We start from the raw sequence: 18,114 nt of genomic DNA, 5'->3' as shown, positions 1-18,114 counted from the left end.
GAACCCTTCCAAGGGCCTTTTTTAATGTTGTTTAGTTCCAACAGAGACGTGAAATTCAATTTTAGTAATAATGGTTTGAAACGAATGTTGCCATGGAAACAGAATAGAAATCTGTAGTTCAATTGAATGTTCATGTAGAATAAATCCCCTACTAATTTCATTTGCTTAAAAACTGCTTGAAAGCAAGGAAATGTTGGCACTAAAAACAGCAACCATTTTATGTTTATTTTTAAAAGTATTATAATAAGTGTGCAGTGTACCTATACCATTGCTAAAACACTGTACCTTATTAAAAGCAGTTTATTGTGCATTGTGCTTCAAATGGTGGTAAATAGCAGAAAAGGCAAAGTAGGGAGCATTTGTGCATGCTTGCTTCATTTGTTTATTTAAAATATTTACACTCTTGCCTTTCCTCAGCGTCCTTTAAGGAGGGTAATTAGTAAAATACAACTCAATACAAACAGTACAAAGCTGTGTTTTCAGAGAAATGTTACCCCATGCAGCACAGGTTGAACTCCTATTTCTAGATCTATTCTATTAACCAAGAGCATGTTGTCTTGTCTGGATTAAGTTGTAGTTTTCTTGCTATCATTCAATCTATTACCAACTTCATACACTGGTTCAGCACTTCCACAGCTTCCCTGGAATGTGATGGAAAGCAGGGAGGGAGGGAGAGATGAGTGTCATCCACCCATTGGTGGCACAGATTCCAAACATCTTTATGACATCCCAGCATGGCGGACAAACAAAAAAACCCTGGAACCCCACAGGCCAACAGCCAAGGGGGTGAGCAGGAGTCATCCCACCCCCCCCCCAGCCGCTTTCTGTTGCATCTCCACACTGTTTTGCTTCTTATGAAGGCTTAAAAAATATTAATGTATAATAAATGTGAAATATTTATAGTTCCATTTAAACCTGTTTTGGCATTCCAGTTGGCCCTGTTCATATGTAGCCTTATCTAAGGAGCTGTTTACTCCATGTAGGATGTATATATATGCAGTTAAAGCATCCAGTCTTATAAAAAGCTCTTTTGTAAGGCTTTTATATGAAACTAGGAGTTGTTCAATAATGCAACTTCACAACTAATTTTAAACGAAAACAACTGTGTGCGGGCCTGCCAAAGATTCAGTTGAAGTATTTCTTGGTTTATGAGATCTTCGAGCAAGTAATCTCAAGAGGACTGATCTAAACTAATAGGCTTTCATTAATGGAACAGTACGTTTAGTGTTTCTTGAAATGGTTGGCATGGTTTCGTTTCACGTACTAAAGCTTGACATATAAATAAGTAAGACAGATTTCAGTTCTGTGTCACTTCAGTTTGCAAGAGGGTGTTGCTCCTGTATTAAAATAATATAATGTTCCTCAATTTTTATACTCTATTCATTGCACTGTTCATTTTAAGCAATAAGGTTTATATCTTTATTATATTGTTAGAAGCCCAAGTGCAGAATGTGATGTGTTGTACAAAATTCAGTGTTCCACATTTTAGCCCTTATGGTGGCCAATAGGAGCTTGAAGTATATGAGATAGATGATTTTACTTGCAATGCTTTTGCAAATTTTCTGCAGGTGTGTTGGGAAATGGAGCTTGGGCTGAAGTCATCTATCTATACTCACTTGCTAGGGAGTAACCCCATTGTCCATAATAGGAATTGACTTCTAAGTAAATATGCATAGATTGCATTGCAAGAGGGAAATTGATGACAGTAAACGGGAGGCATGAATTCATTCAAACCAAGTGCAGTCACTAAGTGCTAGGGTGTAGGAGCTGATTTGCAAGACCTAATCCTAGTAACTCTCATTCCCTTCAAAGCTCAGCATATTCTGCTTGTCTTCAGGCAGATCAGGGTTATGGTCTGCCTTAGCTTAGCAGAGCTGGATCTGGTCGATGCCAGGATAGGTGTACTACATGCATGGCACCATGGGTTCCATGATAGAGTAAAGGTGAGGTATAAATGTGAGAAACAAAATAAATGTTGGGCAGATGGTTAAGTGTCTAGAGCTTTCATCCACATTGTGGTCTTCTCCAAGTATCCAGGATTCCAGTGACAGACTTAATTGTTCGTTTGTGAGGTCCGTGATGTATGATGCATCCTGGCACAAGTATTTGAGGGCTGTCTCCATGGATACCTCCTGACCCATGCTTTAAGTTCTACACATGTGGTCCTACTAGTTCTGTCATTAGTGGACGAAAGCTATGGCCTTTCTTCTGACAACACCCCATTTATGAGACTCCCTCCTGCTCAAGATCTAATTTCTCCCCACATTGGTGGCATTAGGAATCAACTCAAAATGTATTTATTTTGCCAGGCTTTTGATGGTTACATGCAAATAGTAATAGAAATATTTTTGACTCTGTTGTTGTTGATTTGTTCATGAATTTTACTTTCTCTCTGTGTGTTTGATTTGAGTGCAAGGAAGCAGTACCACACAAGGGCCTTACCTCTCACCCAGTGACAGCAGCTAGGAGTGAAATAGCAGTGAAATGGAAAGAAGATCCCAATCTCCAGTGACATTGTGATTTTATACAGACAGACCTGAGGCATAGGAAGCTGCCTTATATCAAGTCTATTTGCCCAAGTAGCCATCTACTCTGACTGGCAAAGGCTTTCTGAGGTTTCAGATAGAAAAGATTTTTCACCATTCACATACCTGATCCTTTTCCTTTTCTGTTCTGTCTTTACTGTTGTAAGCCTTTGGGTAAGGACTGTCTTGTATTTTTAATCTGTGCACTGCAGTTTATAAATGATTAATAATAATATAGTTTAGCTTCTCTTTATGTCAGTTTGTGAACCCTATATATAAACTGGAGATTATTCCCCAGTTTATAATTTTGTTCTTTACTCTTTCTCCTATCTTTCGTTTTCTATTTTGTTCTATGTATTAAATGTATCTTTCATTATTTGATGTAATGTTGAAAACACCAAATAAAAACTAAAGATGTGAAAAGAAAATACATGGGCCATATCTGATGACTCTTAAAACTCTTAAGTAATGACTGAATAAGATTTCCAAGAAGTGTGTGGTATGCTGCAGACTATTACTATTAACCCTAGAATAGTGGGCATCTGTCTGTCTTAAGAGACAATGGAGTGTGCCTCCAGGGGTGAAATCAAACTGCTGTGTTAGCAGCACCAAAATGACCTGCCCGTGGCACAAGCCTGGGCAGTATGTATGTTGGTCCTGGCTACCCACGTCCCAAGAAGATTGTTGTTATAATGCCCCAAGGTTAACAGTCAGAGGGAATGCTCGTTCTCTGGACCTGCTCCATAAAACATAGTGTCTTCATTTATCTTTCTTCTTGCCAAAAATTCCAAATTTTGCACAAGCCTTAAACACACCGATTCAGGGAAGAAAATGCAAATCCCTGTACAACATTAAAAACATTCACAAAGGAACATGTAGCTTGTGCTACTTTCTGCAGACAAATAATTTATCTGGGTAGCTTTTGAGTGCTGAACGAAGCTTCCTCTGTTTGTTTTCTTTATATACTTCCTTTCTCCCGTGCCACCCAAGGCAGTTTACAATTTTAAATATACATAAATGCTACATATGTTACAAAATAAAGAACAGGGTTCTCTCAGGAGCTGAAAGCATGAGATTGCTGGCCCACGTCTTCTTGCTTCTGCTTTCCTTCAAGGACACACAGCCCTTAAGTACCTCCAGGGAAAGGGCAGGCTACCCCAACTTTTCTTAAGCAACACTTTAGGAGTTGCTGTTATGTGCATCCTGACCTGGACTTCTGCCTTTCTTTAAGGCACACAGGTCTTCGCAAATTTAAGATGGGTTTGTATGCTTGTTGTCTGGCCCACCACTGTTTCCACCACTGCAGTGCCATACCTACCAGCTCTAACTCCAGAGCCATGGTGGCAGCAGTTTCCTGCCACAAGGGACTGAAACTGAAAAGAGGTAAAACTTCTTGGCAAAACTGGAGTGGGAAGTTACATAACAAGCAGTTCTTATTTTCCAGCATACATATCCACCTGCAGTTATACCTTACAAGGTCTGTCTCTCCATTAATATTGAGATGTTTTGTTTGTTAAACTTTGTAGGATCATTTCATGGAAGTAATTAGAAACCAAGAATTTTTATTGTTACCAGCCACTGAAATTGCAAAGCTTTTAGCAAGTGATGATATGAATATTCCAAATGAAGAGACCATCCTCAATGCATTGCTTACGTGGGTGAGACATGATTTGGAACAAAGAAAGATGGATCTCAGCAACCTCCTGGCATACATCAGGCTGCCATTACTTGCACCACAGGTAAATAAATGCTTGCAATCTGTACAGCTCTTCTTTCATCTTTCACCAATTGATACCAGTAAATTAAGGTGATATGGTTTGGTTGCCTCCCACTTGGAAACCTCTGCATTCATGCAGGGAATCAGCTTACCATTAATACAGTGCCACCCATAACACACTGTGGTAATGTAAGCTTTTAACAATTAGGGAGCGGTTTCCCCGAGGACCTATAGCTGAATTGGTTCTTTTATAAATAAATGTTTGTTTTGAACATCTTTCATATTTTACATTTACTCAATGTTCTTAAGACAAAGATTCTGATTAATTTTGTATATGGGTCTTGTGTAGGAAAAGAAACTACCGGTAATTGCATCCATGGTTATTCTAGAGGAGCAGTAGGGAATTTTTTTGGTTCTGTGGGGCAGATCTGTTTCAGGATTGACATCAAGGGGGGAAATTTGACATGTGGGCAGCCCCACCTGTCGGATCACCTGATATCACAATGTTGTCAGATGATTTGGCACTTTGAAGTTCTGATGTCCGGACTTCTAAGCACTGTGCAGACAGCAAGGTGCATCTGCCCCCATCACCAATCAGAAAGCAGATTTGGCTTTCCTGTTTTATCAGTTGTTCATCCTTGCTCCAGGAGTGATTTCCACTGAAACCACAGCTAAAATTGAGTGCCCCCCCTCCCATTTTAGCAGGGGTTTCAATTTTCAGGAAGTGGTTTGTATCAACTGATGCCTGAGGAGTTCAGTCCTGCCTTGTTCAGGAAAGGCCAAAGCTGGCCTGTATGCTGGAATTTCCCCATCCCTGTTACAGAACAAGCCGGTGCAAATTGTTTTCTCTTTACCCTGCCCTTCAAAACCAATTCCCAGGACAGCTTGCAAAAGAAAATCAAAATTTAGTAAAACACTTAAAGCTAATGAAGCAGCATATTCAAACATGATTCACCAAGATGAAGGCCACCTGCCATGAACATCTTTCTAAAAGTATGCCTTATAGCATGTGATAATAAATAACAAGATGAAAGATGGAAAATAATTTTTTTAATAATTCCAGTGGCACCTTTAAGCGACTAAATATAAGCTTTCAAGGTATGAGCTTTCATGTGTAATACACACTTCATCAGATACTAATTACCAAACTAAAAACTATGGAGAGACATGGTCTGAATAGGGATACTGGATTCATGTCCCTTTATACATACTAAAGCTAATTCTGGTCATCTATCCCTTTAAAAATCCCTTGCCCTTCCCTATGGAACCAACTTCCATAACAGTCATCAACAGTTATAAGGTTGAAGCGACCTCTGCTTCAGAGTATCTGAAGATGATTTTTTCATTTTTCATCTTGTTATTTATTATGACTATGAATTTGTAGCATGTGGTTGAAAGTGACCAAGATCAAAACTAAGATAGGCAGTATGCTGAATTATTAATGGTTTGCATACAGCAAAAGTTACATACTGCAAACTGAAGCAAGATTCACTAAATCAAGAATCACAATAATTTATTCAAAGGAGCCATAACATTATGGGAGAAGTGTTATGTTGCAGCCAGTACAGGTATGTTAGGAATAAAGCATGCCAAGTCAACCTTGACCAAGGTTTATTGGTCTTTGTTGAAAACTGGCACAGTACAATGTGATTTCATTCTGTATTCTGTTCCTTTCATTATAAAGTGTTTTGGAGGTTGGCAGTGGTTGGAGTCTATCAACTAGATAGCAGTACTGTATAAAATTTTATCTGTATGTTTGAAAGATCATAACAAAAGGAAGACATAAATGCTGTTCCAAATGATGGGCATGCACACACGAAAACCTGTGTACATGTAATTTCCTGTAAAAGAACAAAAAGCAGATTGGGGTGTGTGTGTAAATTTTAATCAGGAAAACAGCCTTAGTACTGCAATACTGATCCAAATGCCCACCCAGGGAAGGTATTAGCTAAACTTTAAAGAACAGAAGTTGTGTTCATTTATCTCTGTAATCTTCTCTATCAAAATCCCTGCCTTTACACCAACATTTTACTCTCTGTATTGATTGTAGGTTAGTTGTGTTAATTTGGCATTTTATGTTCAGAATATTCCTGTTGCTTTACTCAAGTTCAGCACATCGTCTTCTCCTTTTTCTAGTTTTTAGCAGATATGGAAAACAATGCACTCTTCAGAGATGACATTGAATGTCAAAAACTCATTATGGAAGCAATGAAATACCATCTGTTGCCAGAGAGGCGGCCCATGTTGCAAAGTCCTCGTACAAAACCTAGAAAATCTACAGTTGGCGTGTTGTTTGCAGTTGGAGGCATGGATGCGACTAAAGGTATGGATTATAGGATGCCTGTACTACAGATGAAAATGCACATATGACTTCAGGAGTTGAGAGGCTAATTTGTAAGTGTTTTCACCTGTTCAGTGCAAAAGTATATTTTTTGCTCTTTGTGCAAGAGCTGAAAACTGGCCCTACGAATGTGTGACTTAGTTTCAGCCAGATAAAAGCCGGCTGCAAGGATGCCTGTTAGCTAGCATTTTGTAAATACCACCCTGTTCTCTTCTCCCCTCCCCCACCTCCCCCCAAAGGAAAATCTGTGAAGCACTATGCAACTGTGTTTAAAATATTTGTGGCTTATAGTAATAAGATTAAGTATGAACATACAAATGTATATCAACCATGTAACCCCCCCCCCCTTCCTGTAAACCCACCTGAAATACAGGAGGGTGGGGTTTGGGTGGGTGGAACTGAAGGGTTCAGCTTGCTGGAATGTACCGTATTTTTCGTCCCATAGGACGCTCCGTCCCATAGGATGCACCTAGGTTTTTTTTTTTTGGGGGGGGGGGAATAAAGGAAAAAAATTTTCCTTTATTTCCCCCCCAAAAGCAGGTCAGGGAAACTGAACCAGGTCGAGGAACGGCGCTGCGCCTCCCTGCTGTCCCCCGAGCTTGTGGGGCTGGCCTATGTCTGCCTAAGGCGGCAGGCTGCTATCCGCAGTGTGGGGAGCCCTGCAGGGAACTCCTGCAGGGCTCCCCATGCTGCGGATGTCTGTCCGGCGCACGGGGTGCTCTGCTTCAGGGCGCACCGCCTGCCAGGTGGCAGGCTGCTATCCGCAGCGTGGGGAGCCCTGCGGAGAACTCCCACAGGGCTGCCTAGGCTGCGGATGTGTTCCCGAAGCGCCGGGCGCTTTGCTTTCAGGGCGCCCGACGCTCTGGGAAGCAGGCTGCTATCCGCAGCCTAGACATCCCTGCCGGACCTCCGGCAGGGCTGCCCAGGCTGCGGATGTGCTCCCGAAGCGCCGGGCGCCCGATGCTCCGGGAAGCAGGCTGCTATCCGCAGCCTAGACAGCCCTGCCAGACCTCCTGCAGGGCTGCCTAGGCTGCGGATGTCTTCCTGAAGCCTGGAGAGCGAGAGGGGTCGGTGCGCACCGACCCCTCTCGCTCTCCAAGCTTCAGCGAAAGCCTGCATTCGCCCCATAGGACGCACCCAGATTTCCCCTTCATTTTTGGAGGGGAAAAAGTGCGTCCTATGGGGTGAAAAATACGGTATGTGTTCCATGAAAATAGCACACCTAGGCTGGATGCAGAACTTCTCATTGCTTTTACAATCTCATATCTTTCTTAATCTAAGAAATGATCAATGGAAACATAACCACATGATGGCCGTTATATTATTGGTGAAAATATACCAGCCTTACCTTAATCAAGTTCAACAAGTTTGCCTGTTTTGATTAAGAAAAAATGCAAGTGAAAAAGAAGTTATAGTACAAACTATTATATGATATTATTTCACCACTGTGCACACAAATATTCAATGAAATAAGACAAAAAATAATCCTAGAAATTAATATTGTTAATAAAGATGTATACATACAATGCTGTGTATTCATAGTTCAAAAACCCCCGAAGCTATCTCAGTATATTTAAATAATTACTAGTTACCAAAGTATTTTATTTAAAAGTTCTTGTAATGATTGCATTCAGGTGAAACTTGGAAAATTAGAATATCATGGAAAAGTTCATTTATTTCAGTAATTCAATTTAAAAGGTGAAACTAATATATGAGATAGACTCATGACATGCAAAGCGAGATATTTCAAGCCGTTATTTGTTATAATTGTGATGATCATGGCTTACAGCTGATGAAAACCCCAAATTAGCCATCTCAGAAAATTAGAATATTAAATGAAATTAGCAAAACAAGGACTGCAAATATATTAGTTTCACCTTTTAAGTTGAATTACTGAAATAAATGAACTTTTCCATGATACAGTGGTGCCTCGCAAGACGAAATTAATTCGTTCCGCAAGTTTTTTCTTCTTGCGAGTTTTTCATCTTGCGAAGCACGGTTTCCCATAGGAATGCATTGAAAATCAATCAATGCGTTCCTATGGAGACCGTCTGGGGACAGAGGGGAAGGCGCGCGCCTTCCCCTCTGTCCCTGGACCTGTTTAAAGCAAGGGGCGGCGAGGAGAAGATTGCTTCTCCCCGTTGCCTGCCCCGCAATCTCCGGGGACAGAGGGGAAGGCGGGGCAGGCAACGGGGAGAAGCAATCTTCTCCCCGCCGCCCCTTGCTTTTACCAGGTCCGGGGACAGAGGGGAAGGCGCGCGCCTTCCCCTCTGTCCCCGGAGATTGCGGGGCAGGCAATGGGGAGAAGCAATCTTCTCCCTGCCGCCCCTTGCTTTAAACAGGTCCGGGGACAGAGGGGAAGGCGCACGCCTTCCCCTCTGTCCCCGGAGATTGCGGGGCAGGCAACGGGGAGAAGCAGTCTTCTCCCTGGCACGCCTTCCCCTCTGTCCCCGGAGATTGCGGGGCTGGCAATGGGGAGAAGCGATCTTCTCCCTGCCGCCCCTTGCTTCAAAAGAGGTCCGGGAACAGCGGGGAAGACGCGCTGCGCTTCCCCGCTATCCCCAGAGCTTGCGAGGCAAGCTTCGTTTTGCGAAGCAAGCCCATAGGGAGATGCGTCTTGCGAAGCGGCTAAGAAAACGAAAAACTCCTTCGTCTAGCGAGTTTTTCGTCTTCCGAGGCGTTCGTCTTGCGGGGCACCACTGTATTCTAATTTTCCGAGTTTCACCTGTAAGTGACCATTCATGCTGTGTTGAATATGGATTCTGAATATACAGCTGAACTTGCAGAACATTTCTTTATAGCTTCAGTTAATATTTCATATTGCATGAATGAAGAAATTTTGTTACACATATTGAGGAGAGAGCAAATATAAATTCCAGGAAAGTGTGACAGAACATAGTTCTACAAACTAGTTGATTTTATATCTGTCCATAAATTGTTGTTAACAGTCCGTTCAGATTTGGCAGGACAAAATATTTAGCAAATGATTATTTGGAACCTTATTTATGTAATCGCTATTGACATCACATCTCAAGTATGTACTTTGAAACTACATGAGAACTAATGTATCGTGTGTGTATGTTGGGAATAATTCACTTTTTAAAGAAGTAATCAGATTGTTTATCACTATCTGAACCATATCTATTGTATTTTTGTGGAAAGTGATCACAAAGATTTGAGTTTTTAAATTAATATTATTTTATACTACTGCTAAGGAGCAACAAGCATTGAAAAGTATGATCTCCGTACCAATATGTGGACTCCTGTAGCAAATATGAATGGAAGAAGACTACAATTTGGAGTGGCAGTATTAGATGATAAGTTGTATGTTGTTGGTGGTAGAGATGGACTGAAAACACTGAATACAGTGGAGTGTTACAACCCAAAAACAAAAACTTGGAGTGTGATGCCACCTATGTCCACTCACCGACATGGTCTGGGTATGTATCTATTTTTATAACTAAAAGCAAGATATGTGGTGTGATCAGCTCATTTCAATGACATGCTTCCTTGAAATTGCTACTTGGGCTTCTTTGGTACATTCGATATCAGTAGTAGGTAATTTGTAAGAGACAAAAATCAGAATCAAACTAAAGGTTTTAATTTAATTGTCATCTCCAGAATTATCCTTTCCTATGTGTCATGCTTGGGAAGTAAAAGTATGGTCACTATATTGCATGTAGGTACAGTGGTGCCTCGCAAGACGAAATTAATCCATTCCGTGAGGCTCTTCGTCTAGCGGTTTTTTCGTCTTGCGAAGCAAGCCCATTGACAGCTTAGCGGATTAGCGCTATTAGCGGTTTAGCGGCTTTTAGCGGATCAGCTGATAAGCGGCTTATCAGCAGATCAGCTGATAAGCAGCTTAGGGCTTAGGAAAAGGGGGGGAAAGGGGGAAAAACCCCGCAGGAACTCGCAAGACATTTTCGTCTTGCGAAGCGCCTCCAAAACGGAAAACCCTTTCGTCTAGCGGGTTTTCCGTCTTGCGAGGCGTTCGTCTTGCGGGGCACCACTGTATGTGCAATTCTCTGAGACACTTTTTATACGGCATCTTAAAACACCCCCCCCCCCAAATACAGTGGTACCTCGTGTTAAGTACTTAATTCGTTCCGGAGGTCTGTTCTTAACCTGAAACTGTTAACCTGAGGCACCACTTTAGCTAATGGGACCTCCTGCTGCCGCCGCGCCACCAGAGCCCGATTTCTGTTCTTATCCTGAAGCAAAGTTCTTAACCTGAAGCACTATTTCTGGGTTAGCGGAGTGTGTAACCTGAAGCGTATGTAACCCGAGGTACCACTGTATCGAGATTGACTTTCCTTTGAAGAGTGGGAGAAAGTCACTGGACCTTCTTTTGACAGAAAGAAGACTGGAAACATTGTAGCAGTCAAAACCTAATGGCTCCAAAACCAAGAGATAATCTTTTTTCCCCCCTTTTTCCCATTTCATTAATTTTGAGTGAGGGACTGGAGAGTTTTCGTATTCTTAATTGGCAGTTGCAGGATAGGGATATTATAGAAATATTGTGATATGTCTGCTTGTCAAGGCTCAAGTGTTTCTCTGTTCCTGTACACCAGCAGCTTTTGAACTTTGGGGTGAAATTATCAGGATTCTTAAATGAGGTGATCAATGACAGTAGGCAGGCTTTCCTGAGAGGCAGTTTATCCATCCCCATAAACACTGCAGCCTCGGTTCCTTTGGCAGAAAATTAATGAATTAATTACTAAAGGAATGAATGGATGTTCCTTTAAAAATATGTTGTAATGTAGTGGAGATACGGATGGACAAGATGTTGGATGTATTGTAGGATGCCTTTCAGTAGTTTGGCCAGGGTTACATCTGAGTCTCAAAATACTCTGTAGAAGCCCTAGTTCCGATTTCCTCCTCAGAAAAATAGATGAGCGAAGCATTTTTGATTATGTGACCGTTTTTGAAACCACTGCGGTATGTCATAAACAATTGGGCCATTTCACATTCTGAAATAATAGTGTCTTCTTAACTCAAAGGGGTGGCAGTACTGGAAGGTCCTATGTATGCTGTAGGAGGACATGATGGCTGGAGCTATCTGAATACCGTCGAAAGATGGGATCCACAGGCACGCCAGTGGAACTTTGTGGCTAGTATGTCAACCCCAAGGAGCACAGTGGGTGTAGCAGTATTAAGTGGAAAGTAAGTAGGACTAAAGAGAGAAATAAGGGCAAATATTCCATAACATTTTACTCAAAACTCATATATAAAGGAAATTTAGTAACACTGGAAAGATGTCATCTACCAGAAGTTCAGCGTGTCTGGCTTTTGAATGATGCTGTGTATGCATGTTTTTGTCCTATCCACTTCTTGTTAAAATATTCATTGGGTATCAGGAAACATCCAGTGCTCATTAAATCCTTACTGTTAATTTCCTCTTGGATGTTTAATAGTTTCAGGACTGCAGGCAGGACTTCTTTTGTCCTAGAAATGGTTCCAGTAATTTGACTTAGTCAAATCTAGCAATGTATTTTTAATAACAAATTGATAATGCTGTATAAAATCCTGAAAACTCAAATGGTAACATAAGCAATTGTCTTTAGCAGTAAGATGGCTGAAGAGAAACTGACAATTTTATCCACTTTAAGAAAGAAAAACAAGAAGTTCTTGTTTCTTCTGAGAAATATTATTCCTTCCTTGAAGTATCGGAATAGCTATCATTGTAGGAAACCCTCTTACTGTGTTGTTTTTTATAATGCACTTTTTCATAAATTATATGCTTCCTTTTTTGATATTTTTGGGTTTTTTTGCATCTTCGTTTATTTAGAAATAGAAAAGAACCACACAAGTAATGGGATGAAAAATGTAACATTTATAAAACTTTCAAATCTGTTGTACAAATGAGCCCATTAATGTGGTTAGAATTACATTATTACTTTCAGATTTAAATGCAACATCAAAGGACAAGCTGCACCACCTACTGAGGTGGAAATGAATTGAGACAAAGCTGTTGTTTAAAACTGCTACTTTGTTACCAAGAAACTATAGGTAGGTTTTAAGAGAAGCATCAGAAAATGGGTGAGACTTACTCTTTCAGAAATAGGATCCCAAGAGAGTTCTCTCTGAAGCAAAGGCAGCAGCAGATTTCGTTGTCCCTGAGGAAGATCTTAAAGTGTTAGACTTAATGCTATTTTTATTCTGCAGTAAGCCATCTAATTCAATGCCTACTTGAATATTTTGTGTGTGTGTGTTCAGAAAGTATTTCATACATGTATTTGTATGCTTACAGGTTATACGCAGTTGGTGGTCGAGATGGAAGTTCTTGTCTCAAATCTGTAGAATGCTTTGATCCTCATACTAACAAGTGGACACTCTGTGCTCAGATGTCAAAACGAAGAGGTGGCGTTGGGGTGACCACCTGGAATGGGTTTCTCTATGCTATTGGAGGCCATGATGCACCAGCTTCTAACTTGACATCCAGGCTGTCTGACTGTGTGGAAAGGTATTAACGCAATAAAGATACTTAAGGTTCTCACTGTCCCATTTCCCTCATTTACAGCATCCTAAAATTATCTGCATTTAACACTTGAGCATATAGTGCAGGAGGATGCAGAAAAGGAGGTAAAAAGTAAAAGATACAGGTTATGTAGAAGCAATTGATTTGGAGTATTTCTGCAATGGTAGCACTTTTTATAGAACAGTTGCAAGAGACACCATTCAGAAAGATTTGGCATGGGCCAGGGTTTGTGTTTCACCACAACTGGAGATTTGCTGTGTGGCTTTGGGCAAGATGCTGTTAACCAAAAGGATAGTAGTAAAAATCCACCAGCTTGGGTCAGAATGTCAGTAAACAAAGACATTAGTTAACCAAAACAGAAGTGCAAATTCTATGGAGGCTATTAATTTTAAAAATAAAGCAGCAAAAAAGAAATTACATGAGAGATGTCAAATTCTATAAAGAATTTGTTTTCAAGAAGCAGTCTGCAACAAGAGAATCTATCATACGTCTCACCCAGCTCAGATGTAGATTCCTGGCTTGCTAAATCAGTTTAATAAGCTAACAATGAGCACCAGGCCTGTGCTTTCATTCCTCTGCTCTCCTGTTTGTTATTCATATCTTGGTTAGCTTAAAACTACAGTTCTCCATTATGTCCAAAATGGGGAGACGTGGCTCAGTGTCTGAAAACATTATGTCGGACCATGGCATTAAACCACAGATCTTCATTTTGGACAAAATGGGGAAAAGTGGATTAAGCTGATTCAGATAAATGTGTTAAGGGGTAGGATGAACATGTTCTCAATTTGACAAATAGCTTGCCGGGAATGCACTTCCAATCAGGGTCTGTGTATGTGTAAGAACGGTACCAACAGTGATGATAGAAAGCAAAAGATCTAAGTGAAGTTACAATGAAATCAGTCAGAAGAAGTTCTGAAATACTATATGGGGTGTGGAGTAACAGGAAAAATTAGAATAGCATATATAATACTCTCTTGGCAGAACTTCATACATATGGAGCTAACCCTTACGCTGTTGTTTTTAATTCAGGTATGATCCCAAAACTGATATGTGGACTGCCGTAGCTTCCATGAGCATCAGCAGAGATGCAGTGGGAGTCTGCCTTCTTGGAGACAGATTGTATGCTGTTGGGGGATATGACGGACAGACCTACCTTAACACAGTGGAGTCTTATGACCCCCAGACAAATGAGTGGACACAGGTATTGCTTAAAGTTTGGAGGGTTCATACATCAATGGTGGGTTGAATTTCTGGCATCTTCTGTTCAAGGTGATCCCATAGCAAGTCTGGCTGGCAGAGCTCTCTGTGACCTTGGGAGAGCCACTCCAAGTCATAGTAGTCAATAGCAGGTAGTTGGCTCCATCATCTCAGTTAGTAGAAGGCAACATCAGTGTTCAAATGTTGCTGTTTTTAAGAGTAATCTCAGCCTCTTTTGGAAGCCTGCCTTCAGCTCAAATTCAGTCATCCCAGGTGAGTAAGTGAAACCATGTGTAAATAAGAATCACAGAACTGTAGGGCTGAAAGGAACCTTGAGGGTCATCTAGTCCAAAGCCCTGCAATGCAGGAATCTTTTGCCTAATGTGGGGCTTCAACCTGTGACCCAGAGATTAAGAGTTTCATGCTCCACTGACTGAGCCATCCATCATGAACAGACTTCTGATTGTTCTGCTACTTCCTGCCCCTCCCTACATATGATTTGAGCAGCATGGCCAACATCTTCTTTTCCTGGTGCAACCAAGCCTCTGTCCTTTCCTACATGCTTTCTGAAAGAAAGGTGGAAGAAAAGGGAAATGTGATTATTTAAAATGGGAAGTACTGGAACTCAAGCCTACCAAAAAACTGATTCCATATCTCAAATATTCACCATCTGTATGTGACGACAGATATGTGGTGAAAGCATTCTACATATATGCAGAATCACTCCCATTTTTATCCAGCTTGGGAGCACACAGCAAACCTTACCATCTGCCACAGGATAGGTAGCCATTTCATATCCAGTGGCTACCACTGGAAAGTGCACATGAAATCTAAACTTAGAAGTAGCTCTTTTTGTTCTAGCTAAGTAATCAAGTTTTTCTCTGTAGACCCAGCAAAATAATTCTAATGTAGGGGCACCTCATGCCCAGGGACTAAATGCAGTTGTCCAAGCCTCTCTCTGGCCACAGCTCCTCCTTGGCCAGGTATCCTCCACGTTTTTGCCTAGATGGAATATGTCCTTGAACTCTGGTAATGCCTCTTGCTTGAATGAATGAAGAACAGAGTTGCTCTGTCCATGTTTACCTCTGGAAAGAAGAGCTCTCTAACAGTAAGAGCTGTTAGTGGAACAGACTCCCTTGAGAAGTGGTAGATTCTCTCCTTCCTTGGAGGTTTTTAAACAGAGGTTGAATGGCCATCTGCCACAGATACTTTAGTTGAGATTGTTGCATTGCAGGGGGTTGGACTAGTTGACCCCTGGGGTCCCTTCCAACTCTATGATTCTGTGACCGTAACCATGGCTGGAATATGGCCCCTGAAATCCTAGAAGGTAGCGTACCCTTGATCTGATGTATGCAAAAGGTGACATAAAAAGTATAATCTTCCTGTCCCTGCTAACAGGAAACCTATGCCCTGTATTAATATCCTGCTCCATAATTTATATAATTGAGCTTTGACATTATATTTTAAAAACGATGGGGTTGAGTCCAGGTGACCTCTGGCTCAAATTAAGCACAGATTGAAAAATAGGTAGCAAGTGATTCGTTCTCTTGCTCAACATTCATATTACTGTGGCTCTAATTTTTTAAAATAAAATATTTGCGTGCTTTGTCACTGACCCTTTTCCACCTTCTTCTCACCATTACAGGTTGCACCATTGTGCCTCGGAAGAGCTGGGGCATGTGTCGTGACTGTAAAGCTCTAATTACAAAGATATCCTTCTCTTCTATAGACTCGGGGGGGGGGTGCCCCCAAGTTACTAAATTATAATCATATAAGGTACTGTGTATCTTCACAGGGCAAAGAGTTTGGTCTTAATCTATTAGCTAAAATGTTTTTTAATTAAAAACGGACCAACATTATGCACTTTTTAAAAATGAGAAATGCAATTTATGTACATTTATTTGTAATGGAATACTCTGCAGCCAGCTGGCAGGTTACATTAGAAATGTGGCAACTGAAAAATAATTGGCGCTTACAAATTTTGGTTCTTGCTCTAGGAGGCCCTGAGCTCTTTGTTGTAATAAGCCTGGGCACAGTACCATTTCCTTTCCATTTCCATATATGTTTTTGGCATGTTCAGGATGCAGGTATTGACATTGCTTTCATTCCAAATAATTTGTCTTGACTATTGGAATATTATTGTTACTATTTTTACATGGTACAAAGACAAACCAAATGCAGATGGAATCAGAGTATCAAGGGTACCTCTTGCGTGGGAAATGCTATACATTTGATGCTTGAACTCTTCTCACCACAGCTGACATTTTGCAGCCTTTGTTTTTTAACCAAAGCCTCACTTTCATTATTGTCTTAGTATGCTATGGAAGTGTTTGTTCTATAGGATACTTTCTTCAAGAGCTTTTCAGCATCCACCACACTTACTGGATTTTCTAATCTTTTATGGAACTTTCTCTATTCTGTAAATATTTATATATCATTTCATCTTTCTGAGCCTGATTGCAGTTTCTTCCTGAAAGAAATTCAGAAGTTGGAGTTGAGGGGTGCATTCTAATGCATCATTAAAAGTGACTTTCATTTGTGGTTTCTGAAGCATTCCATGATCTGAAATTATATGTAGCTAACTTTAATTTACTTTGAAAGAGGAGTTTGCACAGATCTTAATACACTTTTATAAGGTGAAAACTCGTGCCATTTTTAGCAAGTGTTCCTTTAGCAAAAAGTGGGCATTACCCTACAACTGGTGCATCCTTTCGGGGTGCTCAGCTCCTTCCAAAAAGACTGACAGTCTTTCCAAGGATCAGACTTGCGTAACTAAATTATTTAATACTGTAATAGATTTTCTTTAGTATTTGCCTTATGTTGACTTGTTACACTACTCAGAATTACTTGGGTGTTCCAAGTGCTCTATGAAACTTTTATATTTTCTTTTGTGCCTTGTTTCTTACGTGTTCAAATATGTTATGTAACATTCTGTTGTACTTTATCTTGAAAAAATCTGAATATGTAAACTAAAGGATTTCTTTTTTTTCTGAAAGTAAATGGAATGTGTCTGACGAATAGTCTTTGCACACTTGTAATTTTTTAATACAGTTCTGAACTTCGAAGTTCACAATTAACTATTAGTTTAAAGGGGAAATGGCATTCTACTTCAGTGTATAAGTCCTGTCCTGTTTGTTATCATTTTACAAATGATTTTGTGATGCCTTATTCATACAAGTACACACACACACATGTTAAGTATCATAACCAATACCCAAATTTAGCAAGGGGTGAGCTGGCATGAGTGTTATGGCTGCCTTACATTAAACCTGCTTGGTAAAAAAATGCATTGGCATAAATATACACATACAGTGGTGCCTCGCAAGACGAAAAGAATCCGTTCCGCGATTCTCTTCGTCTAGCGGTTTTTTTGTCTTGCAAAGCAAGCCCATTGACGGCTTAGCGGATTAGCACTATTAGCGGCTTTTAGCGGCTTTTAGCGGCTTATCAGTTTAGCGGATAAGCAGATAAGCAGCTTAGCGGCTTAGAAAAAGGGGGGGGGAGGAAAATAACTTGGAAAAACTCGCAAGACATTTCGTCTTGCGAAGCAAGCCCATAGGGAAATTCGTTTTGCGAAGCGCCTCCAAAACGGAAAACCCTTTCGTCTAGCGGGTTTTTCGTCTTGCGAGGCATTCGTCTTGCAGGGCACCACTGTATAAGGGTAGTTGTCCAAAAACAGATGTTTGCAGAGTCCGATGTATAGATGTGGAAAAGGTTGCCCAAAACATTGCTCTAAATTACATAGCGTAATCTACTTTATCAAAACAGAAGGGTGGCACCTGTGATGGAGTGGGTGCAAAAAAGCACACTATTGGCACTGCAGAAGCATGTCACTTGGGCTAAATTCTCCTGCCAT

The 18,114-nt window shown here is 40.8% G+C and overlaps 1 protein-coding gene across 3 annotated transcripts in view; it reads left to right on the top strand.

Annotated features, from left to right (window-relative positions):
* The window catches only part of KLHL5 (kelch like family member 5), a 52,017-nt gene extending 34,741 nt beyond the window's left edge, over positions 1-17,276 (top strand). For all 3 annotated transcript variants that reach the window (XM_079989702.1, XM_079989703.1, XM_079989701.1), the window contains 7 exons: positions 4,052-4,264; positions 6,379-6,565; positions 9,799-10,023; positions 11,584-11,746; positions 12,834-13,046; positions 14,091-14,262; positions 15,904-17,276. In XM_079989702.1, the coding sequence (XP_079845828.1) occupies positions 4,052-4,264; positions 6,379-6,565; positions 9,799-10,023; positions 11,584-11,746; positions 12,834-13,046; positions 14,091-14,262; positions 15,904-15,960 (1,230 nt within the window). In that variant the 3' untranslated portion in view covers positions 15,961-17,276. The remainder of the gene's footprint in view (positions 1-4,051; positions 4,265-6,378; positions 6,566-9,798; positions 10,024-11,583; positions 11,747-12,833; positions 13,047-14,090; positions 14,263-15,903) is intronic.
* The last annotated feature ends 838 nt before the right edge of the window (positions 17,277-18,114 follow it).

Source organism: Podarcis cretensis (genome assembly GCF_951804945.1).
Source record: "Podarcis cretensis genome assembly, chromosome: 9".
NCBI classification, from domain to species: Eukaryota; Metazoa; Chordata; class Lepidosauria; order Squamata; family Lacertidae; genus Podarcis; species Podarcis cretensis.
This window is presented reverse-complemented; position numbering and strand designations above follow the sequence as displayed.